The 19,126-nt window shown below is 40.9% G+C and overlaps 1 protein-coding gene across 2 annotated transcripts in view; it reads left to right on the top strand.

Moving 5' to 3' along the window:
- Positions 1–19,126, top strand: part of GMDS (GDP-mannose 4,6-dehydratase) — a 289,303-nt gene that overhangs the window by 94,398 nt on the left and 175,779 nt on the right. For both annotated transcript variants that reach the window (XM_081014931.1, XM_081014932.1), the window contains exon 7: positions 2,949–3,076. In XM_081014931.1, the coding sequence (XP_080871057.1) occupies positions 2,949–3,076 (128 nt within the window). The remainder of the gene's footprint in view (positions 1–2,948; positions 3,077–19,126) is intronic.

The raw sequence follows: 19,126 nt of genomic DNA, 5'->3' as shown, positions 1-19,126 counted from the left end.
TCTCCTGTATACTATTTGCAGTCCTTCAATTGTGTGTGGAATTAGTAGCTCTCAACCATTCTTCCAAACATATTTAATGTTCCCTCAAGAGGTAATCATTGTAGAACGGAAGCTTTCATGATTGAACCCAGTAGGTCAGGCACTAAAACTCACTGCAACGCGCACGATGATTACAGATCTCGCTGCTGATACAAAGTATGGACATGCAGTGCTGAAAGCTATTAGATTCACTTGCTAGATTTTTTGCAGTCTGAAACCTGGATTGTATATTTTTACTTTCTTGGGGAGTTGTGGGCGGGGAGGAGAGGGTTGCTAAAGAGTATTTCAGCTCTTGGGTAATCAAACTGCAGCATGATTGTGTTCCAGAATGCCAGAAAGCTGCTACAAAGCTCAAAAGCAGACACAGTAATTTCCAGAAAAGATATAATAAAATTTCTTGTGTTGATTAGAATATTCTCTGCACATTTGGAACTCTTGTTTCCTTTTTTGTTATCATAGGTTTTCAGTTGAGCAGCTAAAACCTTTGATCTACTGCAGAATAAATCTACTGATAGTTAGGGAATATTCTATTTTTTAATTTTTTATTTATAATTTTCATTGATATATATCACAACAATTATTCAATCATAATTTTAACATTTCAAACTCCGACTCTTTCTGTGGTTTTTTACATTTCTTTTCATCTTCCTGCATATTCCAAATTATCTTAACATATTCTTTTATATATCTATTCCCATATTATAGCCCATATATATTTTGAAACTGCAGGTTTTTACACTAATTCTGCCAATGTCTTGATCTGTTTACAGTTTGTTTGTAAATACTCAATAAACCATTTCCATTCCTTTCTTCAAAAAAATTATACTGATTTCTTACTCTACTGGTAAGTTTCGCCATTTCTGCATAGTCCATTAACTTCTATATCTATTCTTCTCTCGTCGGGACCTCTTCTTCCTTCCATTTTTGGGCAAATAACATTAGTTACAAATATTCCAGTGCTTTTTTTTCTAAAAGAATGTTTAGGGGTGCTCTCATTTTCCTTCTCATATTGAAATACTGCCCCTCAATGAAGCCAAAGTTAGATTTACAAAATGTTTAGGGGTATGCGTACCCGTGTAAAGGTAAAGGTAAAGGTACCCCTGCCCGTACGGGCCAGTTGTGACCAACTCTGGGGTTGCGCGCCCATCTCGCTTAAGAGGCCGGGGGCCAGCGCTGTCCGAAGACACTTCCGGGTCACGTGGCCAGCGTGACGAAGCTGCTCTGGCGAGCCTGCACCAGCGCAGCACACGGAAACGCCGTTTACCTTCCCGCTAGGTAAGCGGTCCCTATTTATCTACTTGCACTTAGGGGTGCTTTCGAACTGCTAGGTGGGCAGGAGCTGGGACTGAATGACAGGAGCTCACCCCGCCGCAGGGATTCGAACCGCTGACCATACGATCGGCAAGTCCTAGGCGCTGAGGTTTTGCCCACAGCGCCACCCGCGTCCCTATGCGTACCCGTGTACCCCTCCCCCAAAAAAGCACTGGAATATTCTAAATGTACTCACTTGATAATAGGTTAATGCCCCACTTCACACAACTAGAGGAAGCAGGAGATGTGCTGTTGATTCCAACCCAAAACCTATGCAGTCCTGTTCAAAGGCAAAGCTCACCTATGTGGCCCAAGAGTGACATCACAGCCTGTTGTGGAGCATCTAGGCTGCATTTACCATGCCCTAAATCTCTGGGGAAATACCCCTGTTCATATGTAAGTACAAGGATCTAGGACAGTGGTTCCTAAACTTTCCCCCCATGGACCACTTGAAAATTGCTGCGAACCTTGGTGGATCGTTTAATTATTTTCTTTTCCTGCTTGTTGTGACTGTTGCAATGTGCTGTGATATATACTGTGTGGCTTTTAATTGTATTTTATTGCTTTATTATTATTACTATTATATTATTATATATATTATATTTAATAATAATAATTTATACCCTGGGCGGCTTACAGCCATATAAAAAATATTTCTCTTATTGTGTAATTATATAGAATTCAGATTTTAAATGTCCCTCGCAGACACTCCACAGACCTTCTGAATGTTCTAGGAGGCATACATCCTCTTCCTTGGAGTTGTTTTGTGGCTCCTAGACTTTAGACGTGTTTAGTTTCACATAGTTAATTATCATCATAATGGGCAGATTCTTAGGACTGAGCACTTCTATAGTCTTAAGTTTCAGTGGACTCTGGACTGTTCAGCACATGCATCTTTATTTGGGTCTGCTTGAGCTTCAAATGAATGAAGGGCAGAGGTGTCTCCTTCTTGCCCTCTTGAGAGCTCTAAAGCAGGCATGGCCAAACTTGGCCCTTGTAGTTTGGGGACTACAGTTCCCATCATCCCTGACCACTGGTCCTGTTAGCTAGGGATGATGGGAGTTGTAGTCCCAAAACATCTGGAGGGCCAAATTTGGCCATGCCTGCTCTAAAGGGTTCTGAATTTTCACATTTGCTACTCCACAAATGACCGCTCAGATAACAAGTTACAGGTGACTGAGATCTCATTTCTCTTGCTAAACGTTTTAGCATGCAAATTTCTATTTCACCCCAACTTTTGGAAAGGCCCAAGCCTTTAATGTTTGGGTTGCAGTCTTGTTTTTATTTTCTTATTTTCAAAAGTCTCTATTTGAATTTGCTTTTCTTGGCCTCGTGCCAGATTTAATACTGAAGCTTCAGATTAGGGATGCTTAGAGTTTCAAAGAAAGTTATTTGATGAGAGACTATAGCTAATGTGACATGTATGTTGGCACTCCTTGGCTTTCAGAAATGATAAATGATGACAGAATTTAGGTGATTGATACAAGGAGGAGGGAAGGCTGAAAGAAATTATCATAAACTGTATTTCTTGGGATCAGCTATCAGACAGTTACCAGACAGTTTCTAATCCCGTTATGCTATCTTTCTCTTTATTTTAGGGGCTAACTTTGTAACTCGAAAAATTAGTCGTTCCGTTGCTAAGATCCACCTGGGGCAACTGGAATGTTTCAGTTTGGGCAATCTGGATGCCAAGAGAGACTGGGGTCACGCCAAGGACTATGTTGAGGTATGCTGTTGGTGAAAAGTCTACTTTAAAGTACTGCTTTTTGTATGTTTTATTGGAACAGCTTCAGAGAAAATGTACATCACACAGAGATATACCTCTGACCATACATTTCTCTCAGCTTATCTAGAGAAGTAATGCAGAAGACTACCTCGTGCATATTAAAAATAGATTTTCAGGTTTACATTCCTTGCTAAATTCTTCTGAAAGGGGGCTGGAAACTAGTATTCATGAAGCATCTCTCTGTTCACCTCCAAAATGTTCTTTCTGTGGTCATGTTAAGTTTTAAGATGATATATTTCAATTGCGCTGAAAGCTTTCAAAATCCTGCTATTTCTTGATGGCCTCTTGCAGTGATGAGACAAAACAATTCCCATCTTAATTCCAGAAGGCCATTTTGGTTCTCTCATTTGAATATAATTGTTGCAGAGATTAGTTTAGGAAATAGTGCAGTTACCGTTATGTAACTTGTACAAACATTTATAAACAATGTTTTTCGCAATTATGACTTTTTTGGGGGGGAGAGAATCATACAGTCGCTAACTACGAGAAATGTCAGAATTGATTTCTGTTCCTCTTGAAAAGCTTTATTTCCACCACACGGTTGTGTGCAGGTCTGTGACCACATGGAGAAAGCCTAGTGTGCCAGACTGCACAAAGAGGGAGGCAACCACACTATCTTTAATTATGGCTCCTGGAAAAAAGTTTAGTGCCACATGTAGAACCTATTCCTTGTGGTTGGTATTCACATATATGATCACATCAATAAATGTAGCAATGTGAAATTGCCCTTATCTTTCCATTTCAAGTGGAATTTTGAAAACTCCCCAGCAGAAATACTTCATTTAAAACATAAATGATGTGCATGACACACAACAAGTTTGATTCAATAAACAATTGCAAGGAAATAGGCATAGATTTAAGGATGAGCCTCTCTATTGCACCTGACCCCACCCTTCAGTCTAAACCTCCTTGGTAATGCAGAATTTACTGGGGCGTTTTTTTCAACCTAAAGTTTTCTCTCTGTGTGTGAATGCTGGCCCAACTTCTTCTGCAAATATTAGTTGCACTGGAAATAAGAGTGGAGTTTATTTAGCAATACCAGTGAGTTTCCAAATGTGCTGGCCACCAAATAGAATGCACTCAGCTGGGGTCTCCACCAGTAACACATGTTGGTGATGTAAGTAACATTCCAGATCTTTCACGTGATTTGAAGCCATCCCAAAATTGTTCTGAAGCAATTCATAACTGTGATAGAGGTCATCTTGAATATATCACTCCCCAGAGATTAACTCCTGCATAATAGGTCCCTTGTTAATTCCTGGAGACACTGAATTTGCAAAATGCATTCAATTCCGGACTATGAAACTTTAAAACGGAAATAAACAACTGTTCCAGGATTTAATGGACTGGAAAGCAAAACTTCAAGATTTAGCACTGCTGTATAGTTACTGGAGAGTGCAGCAAATGTAGATATTTTTGTGAGCATTTTAGAAGCTTCCTAGAATATTTTTACTAGTACCGAAGGCCTTTCAGAACCCCTTCTACATTTATATCTTGTTGATACACAACAGGGATTTTGACTTCCCATAGTAACTCTATCAAACATATACTGTATTATTTTTGACCTTTCAGTGGTGCAATATTTCTCAAGCTAACAATCACATATGTATGCAGAAAGAATAATGCTGTGGGTTGAATCTCTTGTGCTTGTTTTAAAAAATATTTAAACAATGTACTTTGGGTTGAAAGCGAGCTTTAATGCTTAGGTAATGTGTTGCTGTTAGAAACAATGGTGACTTAAATATTTGCATGATCATCTGCATGAGTAATATTGATCTCAGAATCTGCCTATTAAAAGCAACATAACATTTTGATGTTACACATGATGCAAGCAGGTTACATGATGGCTGCATGTAAGTGTGTTTAGATTATATTTTGGATGGCAGTCAGTACCACTGTGGGTGGGGATGGGGGGGATAAGTAATGTATCAGCAGTGCTGATATATGAATCTTCTGTGTCTTGTTTTGTTCTGTGAAGATGATTTATTCCTTTTTATTTGGTAAAGGACAGTACAATAAACCATCTGTTAGATACGTTCTAATACTAGTGCAACAGTAAGCACTTAGCAGTCAGTGATTCATTCCTATACAATGTAAAGAAAAAATAGCAAGACATGTTACAAAAATCCTAGCATACCCCCAGGAGAGCCCTATTTCAAATTAATATAGATTCCCACAAACATTTAACTTGGAGCAGTGAGAACGTACGTATCAATCCATTACCAACTTTTTATTTCTCAACAACTAAATATACAAATAATGCCAAAAAATAATGAATGGATGGAATTTGAGGACATGTTTATTTCTGGTTGTAATGAGATAGTTTTCAAATATGCAGTCTTATTAAAAAGTTGGTGTGGGAAAAACATTAGGATTGGTTCACATAATACCAAATGTCAAGCTGTGTACATGTTTTTGGCTTATGTGGTCATAGACTACCATTTTTGTGAAGAGCAAAGCAAAGTGGACCCCGAACATTTCTACAGTCTCATTCGGTCCCTGTTCTTAGGTATGGGCTTGGATCTAGAATAGCACAAGCAGAACTCTACCTATATGATGGAGTTTCAGCGTTTGCTCCTGCCCATTTCAGTCCCCTGCACCCCCTGAAAAGCCACTCCTGAGAGGTGGAGACTCTCCAGAATACACATAGGAGCAAATAATAATAATCTTAATTTCACTTACATTTTCATGGAGGCTGAACTGGCACTGAGCAGAGATCTTGGGGTGGTAATAATAATAATAATAATAATAATAATAATAATAATAATAATTTTATTTATACCCCGCCCTCCCCAGCCAAGGCCGGGCTCAGGGTGGTAAGTGAATACCTCAATGAAGATGTCAGCCCAATGTACAGCAGGTGGGGGAAAAGGTGAATTCAATGTCTAGGTATCGCTAGGAAAGGTAATGAAAATGAAAAAAAAAAAAAAGAACTGCCTATATCACAATACCATTACACAAATCTACAATGTGTCCACGCTTTGAATGCTGTGTCCAATTCTAGTTGCCTCCTCTCAAAAAGCATCTTGTTGAGCTGGAAAAAAGCAACAAAAACTACGATGGAGCAACTCCCCTTATGAGATTAGGTACAACATTTGGGCTTTTTTAGTTTAAAGAAAAAGAGAAGACTTGATGTTTATAAAAGTACGCATGGTGTAAAGAGAGAGTTTTTCTCCCTCTGTTATAACTTGGGGACATCTATTGCAGCTGAAAGTGGGAAGATTTAGGGCAGACAAAAGTACTTTGTCACATAGCATGCAAACTATGGAATTTGCTGCCATGAAAGGTAGTGATGGCCACCAACTTGGATGCTTTTAAAAAGGTTTAGATGAATTAGATAGAGGATAATGTTAGCAGTGGCTACTAGCCACAATGGCTGATCTTCCACCGCTGTCAGAGGTAGGCAGTATGCCTATGAATATGAGCTGCTGGGGAGAGTATTGTTGCACTCAGGTCCTGCTTGTGAGGTTCTCAGGGGGATCTGGTTGGCCACTGTGAGAACAGTATGCTGAACTAGATAGTGCATTCGCCTGATACAGCAGGCTTTTCTTATGTTCTTAGTGACGTGGTGTGTGACACAGAGAGCTGCAATAGCAAGCGGACATGCTCAGAAACTGGATGGATGAACCTTGCGCAAATGGAAGTTCTCTGAACATACATGACTCCCTGCCTCTGCTTTCACTAATTTCCCTGTACATCAGAATCCGCATTATTCAAGGGCTCCTGGACTTGTGAAGTGACTTTTGGTGGTTGTAACAGCTACAATGAGGAGGAAGGGTTGGGAAATCCCTGTTATGGGACTGAAGTTCTGATCCCGTTAATCTGGAAACGAGTCAATATTGTTGCCTGTAAAGTGTTATTTCCTTCAATCCCGCTTTTCTTTGTTTTATTTTAAAACGGACAAAAGAGAGCCGTTTAAATTCGTAAGTGGGCTTCCTAATCACATCCATGAATTTTACTCCTGCGTGTGATGTCATAGAAGCTGCTATTGTGTTTTCCCTACCCCAGACTGTATCTGCGTGATCGGGGCCTGACAGTCTCAGCGATATCGTACAGCTGTTAGGCAAAGGGTCAAAGTACCATGCAGGAAGGACAGTCTAAAGGGCAGTTCATTGGCCACATCAGAATTGGGGAATGGATGCAGGGACAGGGCAGACAGGAAAGGAAATGGTCTGGTTTGATACTAATGCAGGAAGGTAGAGATCCAATCAGGTGAGGCACTGCATGCAGAAAAGAAGCTTCCCGGTTTTAAGTGCCAGCAACATTTTAGCAAACAAAAATCCCAATGCAATATTTGAGTCACGGCCCCTGCCGCCACCAGCACTTCTTTCATAGCGGAATGCAGTTCCGTGATTCATAGTCATATATGTGACTTCTGGCTCTGTGCCACCTGAGAAAAAAGGAAAGCTTCTTTCTTGTGAGGCAAGGAAAAAGATTTGCGGGGCAAGGGTTCAGCCTTTTTTTCATCAGAACATAAAGGAAAAATTATGCACTGCTTATAGGAGCCACTCTCTTGTATGTGGGATAAGTGTGAGTGATTGGCAATAAGAGAGGAAAAGAAGAAGAATGTAGCCCATAGTTATTTCAGACATGAATAGGTTCTGTATTTGAAAGTACATAATTGAGGCAAGAAAGTGGTTTTAATGATAATGTGTAGGAGCTCCGTCTAACGTAAATCATATGGTATTCATTTACAAAGCACCACAGTTGTGTCTACAAGTAAGTGTTGTTAATAGCCTCCTTTTCTTCAGGAAAATTATGCTCATCTGTTTCATAGCTACTGTACCATGTTGCTTTTCTGCAGTTATTCTCCCAGATGTGAATAATGGAATTTAAAACAAAACCAAGCCTATCTCTGTTTATGCAGATCTATCTCAGTGTTTCTGCATCTTTAGAAAAGATGGTTGCATTTGTTGAGTTACAAAGCAAAAAACCCCCACACCATATAAATGCTTTCTTCAGCAGAGCCATCTGGTTTTGTTTCCTGTGCGTCAATAACTGTATGTGTGTTATTATCAAGGCTATTCCCATGGTTTTCCAAGTGGTCTTCTAACACTGGTGGTCTCAGAACTCTGTTGGAATGATTGAAAAGTAAGAGGAAGGATTTCTTTCATGTATAAGGTTTCCCAATTGAGAAAATAATTATTATTTTCATAGTTTGGAGACTAACCTTTTATTTCATTATTAATGATAATGCATTATCTTTAAAATGTGTCAAATAACAAGCAGCTCATTTCTTCTCCTGTCCAAAGCAGAGTTTTCTAGAACAATATTATATAGTGTACCAAATTTATTGTTAAAGTTATGGCTGAAAACCCTGTGTGGGTTTTGTTGCTTTTTCTTTTAAATTCAGTGAACCTGTGAAACAGCAGGTGATTTAAAACTAAATCAGAGTTTTGAGATGATGCTGTTCTTGCCATCTCCCCCCAACCCCTTAAAACCCTGTGGTGGTCCACAGGGTTGTATCTGTTTAAACAGGGCTAGTTGTCTGAGACAGTTGCGGAAGAAACAACAACAAAATCATGAAACTGAAATGAGCTCCTGTCTACAATAGCTTATGGCATAATAAAGTTCATTAGTTTTAAGGTGCAATTTGTTAGTAGTCAGTGAAATGGTGTACAATGTCTCCACCGCTTAAAACCTCGTGAACTGATCCAGCTAAAGAGAGTCAAATGTCAGCCACTGTCCATCAGTATATTACATGATGGCACTGGAATAATGTTCATCTTCTGTGCATCCAAAAGTGCATCTTACCGCTTTTCCAGTTGTGGACATCTTCTATCAACACTTCCTTCCTTTCAGTAGGATGCTTATTTGAATGTTCATCTGCATACATATTGCGGTAGAAATAGTTTGCATAGTTATTCTCTTAGGCGTGCATCTGAGCACACATTCTTAATTGTCCCAAAAGACTCGGTGAGTTTCATAGAGGGAACACATACCTTAATAGGATGCTTATATTTTAGACGTTATTACAAAGAGGATCTATCAACAAAAATGACCGTTCTCCACAGTTGTATATTAAGCAACTGTGATTCTTCTTCCTTGTCAGAACATTCCCCAAATCTGCAGGGTATACTTAATATGCCACTTCTAGTTTAGAACAAATGCTTCAATTTTCAGCTATAGGTGTTCTGGGATGTGGCTTGACCTAACAAATAATGTTAATGATCCACAGATAGAGCAGCTGAACTTTCCAACTGGTCTTCTTTGGCAGGCTTTAAATTTATCTCAGGGGACTGGCAGCTCTGGTTACCAGGATAAGTATGCGGTGAAATTTTATGGCTGTCAGGCAATATTACTGCATGGTTGTTCTTACTACTTCAGTGTTTTTCTCCCCTCTCTCATCCCTCTCATCTCTCATATATTGTAGAAGATGAACATCATACACAAAACGTGTGTTACATTAAAAAAAAAAAAATCTACCTGCTGATATATTTCACTTAATACAATTCACATTTCCCCATGATTTGCCTCTGTCCAGCTTGTCCTGCTTTGAGACTTTCTTTTTCTTCCTTTTACAAAAGCGGTCTACAAGCATGATAAATAAATAACTGTTAATGCCTTCCAAAGTCTTTTGAAGTTGATGTTGTATTGCATGGATTTTTGAATTTTGTGTGAAAAGTTTTCCTCTTAGATAATGTGGGTGATAGGGAGGTGATGCATTCCCTGTTTACTTGCATTCTCCCACTGGTGATAGAGCAGTGACAGTAAACTCTTTGCTCTCTCCTGCCCCAGAGACAAGGATTACATACCGTATTTTTCGCTCTATAGGACTCACTTTTTCCCCTCCAAAAATTGAGGGGAAATGTGTGTGCATCCTATGGAGCGAATGCAGGCTCCTTGGCTTCAGCGATAGCAACGCTAAGCCTCTGAAGCGCAGAGGGAGCGCTCCCTCCGCGCTCCGGAGGCTTCGAGTTGCTTTCACTGAAGCCTGGAGAGTGAGAGGCGTCAGTGCGTACCAACCCCTCTCGCTCTCCAGGCTTCAGGGATAGCCATGCACAGCCCCTCCGGCAGGGAGAGGCTGCACGGGGCTAAAGAGGAAGCCAAAACAGCGAGAGGGATCCATCCCGCTCACTGCCTTGGCTTGTGCCATAGCCCCGCGCAACCCCTCCGGAAGGGAGAGGTTGCGCAACTTGTACGCTGCTCTTTGGGGCTGGGGGAAATAAGATTTTTTTTTCTTGATTCCCCCCCTAAAAACTAGGTGCGCCCTATGGTCCGGTGCGCCCTATGGAGCGAAAAATACGGTAATCACAAAGGCAGCCACAACAGTGTGTGTATTGCTGTACACGTGTTGGGACAGAACGCTTGGGAGCAAAACTCAGCTCTCACAACTGCCTTCGTCTTCTGACTCCATGTGCATCCATACATACCTCTGGGGAGTAGGAAATAATAACTTAATATCCAGTTGAAAGTACAAATATATACAGGTAAGGTTTTCCCATCGCCGAAAGCCCATTAAATAGTGGGAACAAATCCCCTTTCTTGCTAAAGTGTGTGCATGTATGCACAGAAACCTTATTTCCCATAAATTATGAAGGGGGTGGCGTATTGGAAGGTCCTGATTACCCCCCCCCCCAATAAAATTATAAAGCAGGGAACGGTTTAGAAAAGGACAGCCACAGTGATGAAGCAGTTCCCTTGTGAGGAAAGGAAGGTTAAAACTTTGGGGGCTTTTTAGTTTTAAAAGGGGGGCAAGTAAGTTGTGAAATGATAGAGGTGTATACAATTATACAAGGTTTGCAGAAAGTAGATAGAAATAAGTATTTCTCATAATGCATCTAGTGAAGCTGGAAGTTGTAAGATTCAGGACAAACAAAAGCACATACTTTTGCAGGCAGCACACAAACTCTGGAATTCAGTAGCACATGATGTAATAAAGGCCACTAACTTAGATGGCTTTGAAAGAGCATTGGACAGATTCATGGAGGATGAGGCTCTCTTTGGCTACCTGCCATAATGGCTGTGTTTTGCTTCCACTGTTGGAGGTGATGGGCTTCTAAATGCCATTTGCTGGAGAAGTTGAGTGGGAGAGCGCTGTTGTGCTCATGTCTTTTTTGTGGGTTTCCCATGGTCATTTGGTTGGCCACTGTGAGAACAGGGTGCTGGACTGGGTTAGGGCTCTTTGTATGTTCTTATGTGGTTTACTGTTGGTTAGTAGATTGTTTCAGATTGTCAGTGATGATTGTCACAATTAAACATATACTTGAAAGTAGTAGTTTAGTTGTGTGTGTGTTTTTTTAAAAAAAGGACAGAAAACTAAAAAAAAGCCCCCGTTTAAGCTTTTGTTGCACTATTCTTTTTACACAGAATAATTGTCACTTTGCTTATTTGCTTAATCATCAAAAGGTAATTTGATTGGGATGTAGGAAGACCTGATATAAAAGGACAGCCATCTACTCTGGATTGGCGGACAATGGAACATCCTCTCTAATGAAAGTAACTCATTGGGGATAGCAGCAGCTCCGCTTCTCCGTATTTTGCTGAATACAGATGATCGCTACGATTAACTCAAATGAGTGGCTGGGGATTTATTGTTTTCTCAGAGATAAGACATGGACTTCCTTCATTGGCACTTCTGGCAAACAGCTTGAACTTTACCGAAGGCATTGTTTTAATATCGTTATCTTGGATTCTTTTACTCATTCGTGTTCTGAGTTTCTTTTCGTAAGCCGCGTTGCCCTTTTATTGCAATTGTCTGAGCCGTTTGTCATTTGGGCCGCAGGAGTTCGGAGGTCCTCCCTTTGCACCATGTGATCTGCATCCAACAGTGCCTTTTCTGTTCAGCACTTGCCCTTCTCCCCAAAGCTGAAATAAATCAAAGTTGGTTGAGACTCAGTCGCAATAAATCAAGACCTGTCCAAAACTGGAGCCTGCCCAGTCAAAATGTCATAGCTTGGCTTTCACTGAGGATTAATTAAAGGGCTGATATAAAGCCCAGATGTGCTCCAGGAGAGTAGCAAAATGCTTTGTGGTAGCCATACTAAAAAGCAAAGCTTCCCATGGATCTGCCCACCCAAGTATATGGGAGGAGGACAAGACTGGGAGGGAGGGAGGGAAGGTGGGAGAAAACAGAATCAAGTATGTTCTCAGATTTTTACAGTATCTAGCTGGGTGGAAAACAAGACAAGCTCTATGTTTCAGCTCTACTGGAAAAACGTGTGTGTGTGTGTGTGTATGAGAGAGAGAAACAGAAACAGAAACGGCAGCAGAAGCAAACATGATTGTTAGGAGTTACATTAATCAAAGGGAGGAGAAAGCTGACATAATGAATAAACTTCTGCACTTTCATGGTTGGAAAAAAAAATCCTTTGCCTTAGTAATATGTGCTTAGTGTCTGTTTTGCATTAAATTTCTAAACATAATTGGGATTACAATAGTTCAGTTGAAGATTTCTCAGACTGATACAATAGGCTGTTGAAACGTATTTGTTTATATATATATAGTTTTTCAGGGCAAGCATCCCAAATAATGTTGATTTTAAATTCTAAATAAATAGTGCTGTAACACCAAGCAGCTTGACTACTGTATAACCAACATTTGTAGTTGGTGGGTTTATTAAGCACATCAACAAAACCAGCATTTAAATGTAATTTATAAGTAATTTTTTAATGTAATTTGCCCTACTTATAATCTGATATAACGTGTTAGCCTGCAATTCTGACTCTTGAGTATCTGTTTTGAGACTATGTTCTAGGTTTCTAGACTTCTAAAATTTACAGGAAATATTATAAAGGTGTGTAATAAAAGAAGTTAATCAAAACAGAATGTTTTGGAGTAATTTCATGGTAGGGAGCACTTGCCCTAAATTCTCTGTGGAGTAATAGCGAAATATGGCATCCCAAATGTTCCCAGGTGTTAATAAGTTTGTTAACATGATCAAGCATATGGGTGAATTGAGAATTTTCATCTGACATTCAGGGTTGATGTATGGCTAGCCTTTCTAGCCTGATGTAAATGGTTTGTTTTAAGGACAGATTATCATAGATGCCTTATTATTTCTATCCCTCCTTGCAATGGTACACTTTAATTGGAGATGATGTTAAAACATTTGTGCAGGGGTAGCAGAATGGATCTTTGGAGGCATTGACTCTGGCCCATGAGATCAAATCAGGATGCAACATGGCAGATAAGACCACCAACATTTATTGGGATTAGAAGCAAGTATATTCACCCCTTATCCCCTTCCACACACAAAAAAAAACCCCAAACACCACAAAAAGGACTGAACATGCTCAGTGGGCTGACTGGCTGATAGGAGAGGGTGAATGGAATGGAATAGAATGGAGTGGTTGGAACCCTAATCGGAAGTCCATGCAGCAACATTTTGTTGTAGAGTCTCGAACTTGTGTATCATTACAACTAACATTTGTCACTTTCAGATATCTTGCGTTTTGCACTTATGTAAGAAAATCCTATACTTTATGGATGGTACAGCATCAGACGTTGGATAATCCTGTGTTCTGTAACTTAGCAAGAATGATTAACTCCAATATAGAAAAAATATTTTGTTATGTTGTTATGGCACCGTCATTTGCTTTTTACTGACATACCATTTTCAGTTTGCCCCTTACAGAATTTGGTTTAAGCACCATGTAACTCTAGAAATCTCATAACGATTTTCAGTTAATTGTTGCATAGTTTAGTTTGTAAGTTTAGGAAAGCTCCTTGCTGATACGTATTAAATATGTAAACCAACTCTAACTGAAAAAGTTTTTTGGGGCAATTTGTTCTGAAAGTGAATTAAGCTCTGCATGTGCACGGGAAGGAAAAATATGTGAAACATTTGAAAAGTTAAAACTGGACAACTAGCCACTGTACATACTCAAAAGACTTTTTTTATTGGTAATATTTTCCTTTTCTCCTGGGTGGTCTGCAGCATCTCTGGTTCTTTTTAAAGTACTTCCTCTTCCCCACTCCCCTTTTCTATTTGTCCTTTCTCCTCTGTTGGAGGTCCTCCCTTCCCAGACACCATCCTTCCTGATCAAGACAACTAGCTATGATCCCCTTGGGCACCAGGCAGAAATGCTCAAGTTTCTAATCTAGAAGCATTTTATTAAGATTTCAGACGGACAAAACAAAAGACAAATGATCTAGGCAGTTTTGATGAGGACAAAAGTATGGGAAACAGCATTATTTCTCTAAACTGTGAAGGCCATGTGGACTCTGTCTCCATGTGTGGACGAGATTCCTGTCCTACTGGCTGAACATTTGCCTCTTGAAAGGAGAAAGGTAGATATTGGCTATTTGCTTATTTATGTTTGTCACCCACAGTGAATTTTCTTCATAGAACTGGAAACTTAAACTAGTATATTCGGAAGAGGCAGAAGGCAGGTTTTGTCTCCACCTCAGTAGTTCATCCAATTATGGCCTCTTTACTTTCTTCCATAATCATTGACTCCCACAAACAGCTGTGGGAGGACGTCGTTTCAGCCTAGTCTTAGGGGATGCAGGTGGTGCTGTGCTCTAAACCACTGAGCTTCTTAGGCTTGCTGATCAGAAGGTCGGTGGTTTGAATCCCCGCGACGGGGTGAGCTCCCATTGCTCTGTCCCTGCTCCTGCCAACCTAGCAGTTCGAAAGCACGCCAGTGCAAGTTGATAAATAGGTATCGCTGCAGCGGGAAGGTAAACAGCGTTTCCGTGCGCTCTTCACAGTCCTCTGTGTGCTAGTAGCGGTTTAGTCCTGCTGGCCACATGACCCGGAAAGCTGTCTGTTGGCAAACACCGGCACCCTTGGCCTGAAAGTGAGATGAGCGCCACAACTCCATAGTCGCCTTTGGCTGGACTTAACCGTCCAGGGGTCCTTTACCTTTACCTTTTTTACCTTTTATCTTACTTTCTTCCATAATCATTGACTCCCACAAACTGCTGTGGGAGGAAGTCGTTTCAGCCTAGCCTTATTGCATAAACCTGATTCATATTTTATCAGAATTGCATGCAACTGTGGTGCTGTTTAATTGAGTAAATGGGCTGTCTGTCAGAAGAATGGGTCGTCCATGTCAGCCTGGATAGCACAGTTGATTAGAGCACGGTGCCAATTATGCCAAGGTTGCAGGTTTGATCACCGTGTGGGACAGCTGCATATTTCTGTATTGCAGAGGGTTGGACTAAGATGATTCTCAGTGTCCCCTCCAACTCTACAACTCCATGATTCTATTACTCTATGATCTCCTATTGTACATCCAGAAAAAATCTAGCCTTGTCTCTGGCTTTCCTGGTGGATCTGGACCAACTTCTTTTTAAAATTTTATTTATAAATTTCATTATTACCATTTCCAAAATTACATTCACGTTCAAATATACATTCCCACTGTTAATATCTTTCTTTTAATAAAAACATTCAGCGACTTCCCTTCTTCCCCTTCCCTGGTTCCTTTAATTTTCCCACCATTCCTGCATATTCTTGTATATCCATTTAGATCACTTTCTCCCCTTATTCTTCTTTATTATACTGCTGCTAGCGTTTTCGCTTGTGCATCTGGACCATTTTCAAGGCTCCATGGTTCTGTTAATAGCGTTAGTGCCTTGGGTGAGATTTCATGCCAGGGCACTCCCATGGCTTCTACTTCCTTTCCCTAGAGTAGCCTCTACGTTGTCTCCTCTAGTAATCCATAGATTTCCTTAGGGCCATCATGGCCCAGCCCTCTGAGCATATACACTTAACCCTTTTTAGGAAATTGACTTGGAAAGTGGTTTCCTCAGGGCAATTATTTCAGTTAGGAGGATGAGAGGATTGGAGCTCTGTCAGCGAGGAAGGAACACTGTGTTTTCCATCATGACAGGGTGGTTTTAAGACCTGGCCCAAGTGTCCAGCATAAGTTAAATTGAACTTTCCCTTAGGGCACAGGAGATTCAGAGATACGGAAATGCAATATGTGTTAAAATGTTACTTTCAAAATTAACCTATTATGGCAAATAATGCTTTGCTGTCTTTCAAACTGTGAAAAATGTAGGTGTTTTTATTTCAATAAACAAGATCTTGGAAGAAATGATAATAGGAATGTTTATTTTTTCTTTAAGAATCTGCTGATTAAATATATTCACCAGCATGTTCTCTGTTATTGGGTTAACACATATTTCTTTGTGCTACTACTTGAGATGGGCTGAGTTCATTTCAGAGAAACAAGAGTTCTTCAGATTGGCATTAAAAAGCTGATTTCTTACCAGCTTTTCTAGAAGCCACCCTTCCTGGTTTTCACCTTTTGGGCAGGGCAGGGCATGGCAGTGAGCTTAACATGTTCCGGTAGCCCAAAGATTTCTCCTTTGTTAAAAGGTTCATAGCAGGTCAGGCATTTTTCTGTATTTTTTTTTAAACTTAACTGAGTTAAGTTAATTTCTCTTCGTTAATTCATCCACTTACACCCCCTTCAAAATAAACGGTTCTTCACACGAATCCAATTTAGCTTCAATATACCTTATTTACACTGTCTTTTATTGCAAGCTGCTGTTCATCTAGCTGTAAGATTTCCCAGCTGCCTCAAGTTTCTCAGTTGAGCGCTGGAAATGATTTCAGCATGGTAGTCCCTTTTTGCTGCCTGGTTTTGGAAATGGGCTCCAATTTGCCAAAATGCCCCAAGTTTTAATTTTTTTGCCATGGGGGAGCGGTGCAAGGATTCTTTATTTTACCCATTATTGGATAGGGTTGTTTTATATTCTTCCCATCCATAACTCTGGATAGCCAACAGCACAATTACCAGAAATTGCAGATCAGTACTTAGCTTTGTACTTTTGCCACCCTCTGAGGGACTAGTCATCTTGCCCTGAGCTTAAGTGCACTGTTGATATAAACAAGGAATGTTGTGTGAAACTCCGTATAGGCAGCTGGAGGAGAACTGGCAAGGAAGATCAGAGGCCAAAAAAAGCCTGGTTTTGTCTGGGAGCGACAGCAAAAAGTCAAAATGCACCTGGATGGTAAATATGCATGTCTAATCAAATAGGTCTAGGCCTCAAATGTCCATATATATATACACACGGCCGCAGGTAACAAATAATAATACTCCTGTGTCTCAGACATCCGTACGTTTGAGGGGTGGGGGCTCAATTTAGGATCTAGCAGTTTCAGCCAGGGATATATTTTATTACTGTTTGGGAATCTGCCCTTGAGGAGAAGGATACAGTGGTGCCTTGCAAGACGAAAAGAATCCGTTCCGCGAGTCTCTTCGTCTTGCGGGTTTTTTCGTCTTGCGAAGCAAGCCCATTAGAGGTTTAGCGGCTTAGCGCTACAGTATTAGCGGCTTAGCCGGCTTAAAGATCAGCTGATAAGCGGCTTAACGATCAGCTGATAAGAGGCTTAGCATCAGCTGTTAAGCGGCTTAAAGATCAGCTGATAAGCGGCTTAGCCATCAGCTGTTAAGCGGCTTAAAGATCAGCTGATAAGCGGCTTAGCACCAGCTGTTAAGTGGCTTAAAGATCAGCTGATAAGCGGTTTAGCGGCATGGGGAAAAGGGGGGGGAGGAAAAAACCCCCGCAGGAATTCGCAAGACATTTTCGTCTTGCGACGCAAGCACATAGGAAATTCGTTTTGCGAAGCACCTCCAAAACGGAAAACCCTTTCGTCTAGCGGGTTTTCCGTCTTGCGAGGCATTCGTCTTGCGGGGCACCACTGTAGTTTTAAATGCGTTACGGTGTAGAGAGCTGCACTAGAGTCAGCTAGATAAATGCAACCCCATTTACTATAAGTCATAATAAACATGTTAGGATGGGGTCGGACCTGACAGACAATACCTAGAGCAGGGGTCAGCAACCTTTTTCAGACGTGAGCCGGTCCACCGTCCCTCAGACCATGTGGTGGGCCGGACTATATTTTGAAAATAAAAATGAACAAATTCCTATGCCCCACAAATAACCCAGAGATACATTTTAAATAAAAGCACACATTCTACTCATGTAAAAACACCAGGCAGGCCCCACAAATAACCCAGAGATGCATTTTAAATAAAAGCACACATTCTACTCATGTAAAAACATGCTGATTCCTGGACCGTCCACGGGCCGGATTGAGAAGGTGATTGGGCCGCATCCGGCCCCCGGGCCTTAGGTTGCCTACCCCTGACCTAGAGGGTCACAAATGCCTCAACCTGTGTACAGTTCACATTCCCCCACATTTTCATGTTTTAGGACTCTATTGCTTTCTGTGGTGAAAGTTAACATATGGAGAATCCCGCTACCTCCGTTCCATCTCAGCAGCTCTGTGATCATATCTTAAGAGACCTGTTTTTGTCCTCTCTGCTCTAAAGCTACACATGCCACCTGTCTTCCAAAAGGCTTTTAAAACACTCAGCCAGTCCCTCTTATTCCAGTTACTCTGTGTTTGGGGACCAGAGGGTACAAGTTGCAGGCATGTGATGCATATGGCATAGTATAATGGAGTTATAAAATTAAGACCACAAGTCTGACCACAGATTATGTGCAAGGAAGTACCATGGATTTTTAGGAGAATGTACCTGTTCAGAACCTTAAATATATGGTGTCAGTTATAGGGCCGTTTGGCTGAACTGGCAAGGCGAGCCAAATTAGACCTGCTAGGCCTAATTAGAGTGACAGTGTGAAGCTTCCATACCACTGCTTTAAAGCATGTACAATTGGAAGTCACTTCTTTGAATCTCATACGAACCTGCCCAGACTCTGAGGTCTTCAAGGGAGGCACTTCTTTTGATCCCACTTCCCTCAGAGGCAGGCTTGTTGGGGACGCAGCAGAGGGCCTTCTTGGTGGCTGCTCCCAGACTTTGAAACTTCCTCCCAAGAGAAGCTAGACAGGTTCCCTCCTTGTTTTCCTTACTCTGGCAGGTGAAGACTTATTCTAACAGGCTTTTTGGAGCTGACTGTTTGTTACCAAAGGGCTGGTGCTATGATGTCTTTTATTGTACTTATTTATATTTTAATATACCTTTAATATATACCGTATTTTTCGCTCCATAAGACGCACTGTTTTTCCGCCTAAAAAGTAAGGGGGAAATGTCTGTGCGTTTTATGGAGCGAATGCGTGGTCCC

Source organism: Podarcis pityusensis (genome assembly GCF_964106645.2).
Source record: "Podarcis pityusensis genome assembly, chromosome: 7".
Lineage (NCBI taxonomy): Eukaryota > Metazoa > Chordata > Lepidosauria > Squamata > Lacertidae > Podarcis > Podarcis pityusensis.
The sequence above is the reverse complement of the archived record's forward strand: the minus strand, read 5'-3'. Positions and strand labels throughout refer to the sequence as shown.